This window comes from Notamacropus eugenii, chromosome 1 (assembly GCF_028372415.1).
Source record: "Notamacropus eugenii isolate mMacEug1 chromosome 1, mMacEug1.pri_v2, whole genome shotgun sequence".
In the NCBI taxonomy this organism is placed as follows: Eukaryota; Metazoa; Chordata; class Mammalia; order Diprotodontia; family Macropodidae; genus Notamacropus; species Notamacropus eugenii.
The window spans coordinates 443,820-449,819 of NC_092872.1; the positions used below are offsets into that span (position 1 = coordinate 443,820).

The window sequence follows — 6,000 nt, forward strand, 5'->3', positions numbered from 1 at the left end:
TACTGAGGACTTCCCCTCAAAGAGCTTTTATTTATGTGCATTATGTCTATCAATATCATACTGGAAATCAAAATACCTTAACATTATTACAAAAATAACTTTTATCTTAAGGACCCCCAAAAAAGATCTCAAAGTCCTTCAGGGTCCCCAGGCCACACTTTCAGAAATACTAGACTAGATGATTCTGAAGGTCCCTTTCTTATTTTAGATCGAGGATTTTTAACACAGGTTCCATGAAGTGATTTCTTTAATATGCTGATAATTGTATTTCAATATAATTAGTTCCTATTATAATTCTAGGCATTTTATTTTATGCATTTAAAAACATGATACTGAGAAGGGACCTATAGATTTCCCCAGACTGTCAAAGGGGTCCATATCATAAAAAAGTGTTAACAACTCCTGTTCTGGACTTCTGATCTAAGTCACAGGGGGAGAGAGGATTGTTTTATATTCCCTTTCATTTGCAGGGGAGACCAATGGACCTTGAGAGCTTCTAACACTGTCAGATAATTGCCTGGGACAAAGAATTAAGAGTTCAACCTCAAACAAAGGAGTTCAAAACCAGAGCTAATCTTATCTAGGGACACTCTGTGTGGATTTTGTCCCTTAGCTGGGTATGGCATCTTGCAGTCTTAGCTATGTCTAAAGAGATATCAGCCAATGCATCCTAGCATATAGAAGCTAAGATGGCTATTGCCTGAGGAGGGTCTGGGTTTATATTATTGGAGCACTAGGGGCAATGAGAACCACAATGTGCTAACAAAAAAATATTTTTAGTAAAGATGGCACCTCATACTTCTAGTGATGGAGAAACCCCAGTAAAGAAATAACATTCAAAGTGGCCTATGGGGAACTTCCAGTATCATTGACTCTGTCCAAAAGGAAACATCAGTGAGCCAAACAGGTCAGGACTTTCTTTAGAATTCCCCTAGGTGTGAAACCTAGAACATGATGCAGGTCTCTGGGTAGTTCGTACAAAGAGTTTTCCTGGCCCCTTCCTAAGGACCATGAGTAGTTCCTAAGTACATGAGTGGTTTTGCTGACTGGGTTCAGATGTTAGTCACCATTACAGCTGAAGCTTTTGTTTACCCTGTCTTTCCACATAACATTTTACACATACATCTGTTCTGCTACAGTGGCCAACAGACACCCTGAAGATGTGAAACCCAAGAGCCTGAAGTGGAAAGAAAGCAGGTACAAGATCAGAAGACACAATACGTCCTTCTTCCCACTGCTGGGGTCTGTGGGAGAGTGTGCCCTGACCATGAGGGAAATGCTTTGTTGCTACTTTTCTTACAATGTCATTTCACTAAATACCTTAGCTTCAACTATTGTGTTGTACAGGTGGTCAGAAAAGTAAGCAAATCAATTATGGCTCTGACTTGCAGTCTTAAGTGGATACAAACCACTTACCGGGAGCTTGATTGAAGCCCACATGTGAGAGGGAAGACTCCCAGGTTCTCTGTTTGAATAGGTGATGCTTCATCAATAGGTTTCAGTGCTAGGATGTCTTCCATGGAGAGCTACAAAACCAGTAACAAAGATAAGAGTCTGAGCCCTATGATTTAAGGGAAAGTCCTGGCCCACCAAAGCTTTTCCAGAAATTAAGAAATCAAAAGCAAACGTTCTTTGGCTAAGACAAAAATTGAACACAAGTTCATTTCCCTGAAGCCAGCAGTGTCTGGGGAGAAAAGAATCTCTCTGGAATGACATCTGGAGTCAGGGTGAGCAGTATTCTATTTATAAGGGAATGGGATGGGGAAAAGAGAATGAAATATCTTAGAACCATAATGGTTCTGAGTTCTGGTCACAGAACAACAGATTCGGAGTTCAAAGAGACTGCAAAATATCTTCCAAGAATGCCCTTGAGAACATGGCAGAAAGTGATTCTCTAAACTCCACTTTAAGATCTTCAGTGTGAAGAAGCCCACTACTTCCCAAAGCAGTTCAGTCTACTTTTGGATAATTAGCTCTGATTGTGGGATGTTTCTTTTTTCCCACTCAGAGCCTAAATCTGTCTCTTGACTATTTCCACTGCTAAATCTGCCCTCTGGGACCCAAAAGAATTGGTCTAAAAGCCCTTTAAATACCTGAAAACAGATCTCATGACACTCCCTGAAACACCATCTTGGACTCAAAGATAATCATGCTGAGTCTCTTTAATTCATTCTCATATGGGAGGTAGTTCTGTGTTGTGGAAAGAATACTGGATTTTGAGGCAGTTGGCTTTAGTTTGAAACCCAGCTCTACCACTTAGTAGCTGGGTGATCTTGGTGAGTTGTTTAAATCTCTCTCGGCTTCAGTTTCCACATCTACTCTCAGGGAGAAAAACAAATAAGTGAATTGGATTGGTGCCTAGCAGTCTACTATACAAGGTCTGAGGAGGGTCATCAACATGCCAGGATCAGAGAAGACTGACAGTCATGTAAGATGTGACAAGTTAATTGAGATTTAAAGGATGGCTAGAAATTTAATGGAGCAGCTAGGTGGCACAGTGGACTTGGAATCTGGGAGATTTGTCTTCAAGAGTTCAAATCTGGCCTCAAACATTAGCTGTGTCACCTTGGACAAGTCACTTACCCCATTTGCCTCAGTTTCCTCATCTATAAAATAAGGAAAAAGAAATGATAAATCCTTCCTGTATCTTTGCCGAGAAAACCCCAGATGGGATCAAACGCTACTGAACAACAAGAAAATTAACAGGTGAAAGTACAGAAGGAAGACATTCCAGAACTAGAGCACAGTGTGGATAAATTCACAGAGGTAGGAGATTTGGGTTAATGCTCTGGAAGTGGAAAGTAACACAACTGAACTGGACCATCAAGTGCACAGAGAGAAATAATATGAGAAGAAAGAACTGGCCAAGAGAAATAGATGGGTTTAGTCTAGAGAAGAAGAGACTAGAGGAGGCAGAGGAGGAGGAAAGGACAAAATTGCTATGTTCAAGTGTTTTTGAAGGGCTATCTTGAGGAAAAGGGATTAGTTCAGGGGTGGGGAACCTGCAGCCTCGAGGATACATGAGGCCTTCTAGGTCCTTTGGAGCAGCTTGTTGACTGAGTCCAAGTTTTGCAGAACAAATCCTTTTATTAAGGGGATTTGTTCTGTGAAGTTTGGGTTCAGTCAAAAGGCCACACTAGAGGGACACATGTGGCCTTGAGGCCACAGATTCCCCACTCCTACATGGGAAGATGATGCATATAACAATACATGTAACTCCTAAGAACTATATCATTATTAGAAAAGTTAGAAAAGTTAGAAGGATCTACATAAACAGCGAGTACATTATATTGGTATGATCTCAAAAAAAAAAATTAGAAGGTTGAAACGAGTAGGGTTCATTCTCATCTGAAGTGGTTTAAAGAGGAAAGAATATATACACACTTAGTTGGGGATAGAAATCTATTGTCCAACAGGGAAGTAGGAGGGAAAGGAGATAAGAGAAAGGGAGGGAGTGATAAGAGGGAAGGCAGAGTCAGGGAGGCAGTGGTCAGAAGCAAAATAGATTTTCAAGAGGAATAGGGTAAAAAGAAATAAAGAAGGATAAACAGAAGAAAATAGGATAGAGGGAAATACACAGTAATCTTAACTGTAAAAATGAATGGGATGAACTCACAAAAAAACAGAAACAAATGGCAGAATGGTTTAGAAATCAGAATCCAACACTATATTGTTTACAAGAAAAATTGCTTAAACAGAATGAAACACAGAGTTAAAATAAGAAGCTAGAGAAGAATTTATTATGCTTGAGCTGAAATGAAAAGACAAGAGCAACAATCATGATCTCAAACAAAGGAAATGCAAAATAGACCTAATTAAAAGAGATAATCAGGGAAAAGGCATTTTGCAAAAAGGTACCATAGACAATGAAGTAATATAAATACTAAACACATTCGTACCAAATGATGTAGCATTCACAGTCTTTAAAGAAAGTTAAATGAGTTACGAAAGGAAATAGCAAAACTATACTAGAGGAGGACCTCAGCTTAACCCTCTTAGAACCAGATAAATTTAACCATAAAATAAATACAAAAGAGGTAAAGGAGATAAATAGAATTTTTGAAAATCTAGACATGACAAACCTCTGGAGAAAACTGAATGCAAATAGATTATACTTTTTTCTCAGCTGTATATGGTACCTTCACAAAAATTGATCATATATAAGGGGACAAAATTCTCACCAAAAAAAAAATGCAGAAAAAGCAGAAATATTAAATGCACCCTTATTAGAGAGCAATGCAAAAAAATGTGTTCAATAAAGGACACTAGAAGCATAAATTAAAAATTTATTGGAAACCAAATATTTTAATCCTAAAAAAAAAATGAGTCAAAGAAAAAAATCATAAAAATGATCAATAATTTCATTAAAGGTAATGATAATAATGAGACAACACACCAAAATTTATGAGATGCAGCTATAGCAGTACTTAGGGGGAAATATACATATATATATGTATATATATATATATATATATAATATCAGAGAGAGAGAGCAGAGCAATGAATGTGTCATGTAACCAAATAAATTAGGAAAAGAGCAAATTTAAAATCCCAAACTAAATAGCAAAATAGAGAACACTAATCAAACTATAATCTATTAGTAAGCTCAAAGTCAAGCAATGTGTCTGGTATATTTAGGAGAATAATTTCTGAGAGTGAGAGAAAGGTCTAAGAGTTAGAACCAAACCCTCCATACCCCTCATTTCTTTCCCCTTACCCCTCAAACTCTATTTGATTCTCTACTATACTGCAGAGCCATGCTAAGAATGAAAACTACTGGTGGTTTCACTTGCACGTTCCCATCTCCCTCAAGTCAGCAGATGCATTTTCAGACTGTTGTACTTTTAAATTCTGATGGACTCTCCAAAAGTTTATTGCAAAATTTCTCTCTCACTCTTTTAGCCACAGCTCACTGAAGCTGTTTTAAAAGTTGAAAAACAGTTTATTTTTAAAATCAAAGTTGAATTTTCCTGCAGAACTCAGAAAAGTTTCTTTTTGAGTGTCCTTTGTGAGAAGGAAGGCTTTTAACTTTTAGGAATGGATTTCAAAACCTAGAGATGCCTTCATTTTGCATATAATCAAATGAGATAACATAGATAGTGCTTTGCAAACCTGAAGGTGCTATATAAATACCAGCTATCGCTATTATCATTGTCGTCATCGGAGGGAAAGGGGTGGCTACTAAGAGGTAATAAACCTTATTAAAAATTTAAAGGTTATTCATTTCCTCGTCCTTCGTGCTGTAGAGGCTGGGTTATTTATTGATTGCGTTATTTGTATTTAAACTTAAGACAGAAGAAGAATGAAGGAATGGGGGGACATGAGCTTTAATCATGCCAGCATAAAGGATATGTTGTACTTACATGTGGTTGTAGCATGTTTCTGTACCCTTTTGAAAAAAAATCCTTTTTTAAGAAGTAGTTGGTCATCCTTCGGTTTTGAAGAGAACAATTGTATTTAAGTGAGACAAAAGTTGTGCAAAATTGTCAGGCTCACTTTCTCTTCCAGAGTCACACAGTCCAGTGGCAAGAGGAAAGTAAATTCTGGCAATGGCTCAGGATGCAGCGGATGACCTTGGCGTCTTCTTTGTCTGACCAAGCTCTAAGCATTCCACAGCCACCCTCATGGCCTTCAGAACAAGTTGTTCTCATGTGCCTATTCCACTGGGGGAAGTCTTCACACTCTTGGGGTAGATAGACACTCCCCCAACTTACCAACATCAGTTACTGTCACTCTGGCTTAGCCCATCTGCCAAGGCATTTATTACCAAGGTGTGGCTGCTGCCCACACTGCAGTTTCTTGGAGCCACAGGGAGATTGGAGCAAAGGTGGACACCAGAGATGGATGCGCAGCCCCAGAAAGGACTCTGCACGCCCTCACCCCAGAGTTGCAAGTCCTCCTTGAATACCCACACACTGGGGGCTCCAATGCTCTTATTACATGTTTCAGGAACAGAGGCTGCCAGGGTAAGATACTGGGTCCGACATTTAAGACTTAGAT

General features: G+C 38.8%; 1 protein-coding gene across 1 annotated transcript in view; it reads right to left on the reverse strand.

Moving 5' to 3' along the window:
• RAMP3 (receptor activity modifying protein 3) overlaps nucleotides 1–5,540 on the reverse strand; it is a 68,057-nt gene extending 62,517 nt beyond the window's left edge. Inside the window, exons 1-2 of the mRNA XM_072649265.1 lie at nucleotides 5,364–5,540; nucleotides 1,417–1,526 (exon numbers count right to left, since the gene is read on the reverse strand). Of these exons, the coding sequence (XP_072505366.1) occupies nucleotides 1,417–1,489 (73 nt within the window). The 5' untranslated portion in view covers nucleotides 1,490–1,526; nucleotides 5,364–5,540. The remainder of the gene's footprint in view (nucleotides 1–1,416; nucleotides 1,527–5,363) is intronic.
• Between the last annotated feature and the right edge of the window lie 460 nt (nucleotides 5,541–6,000).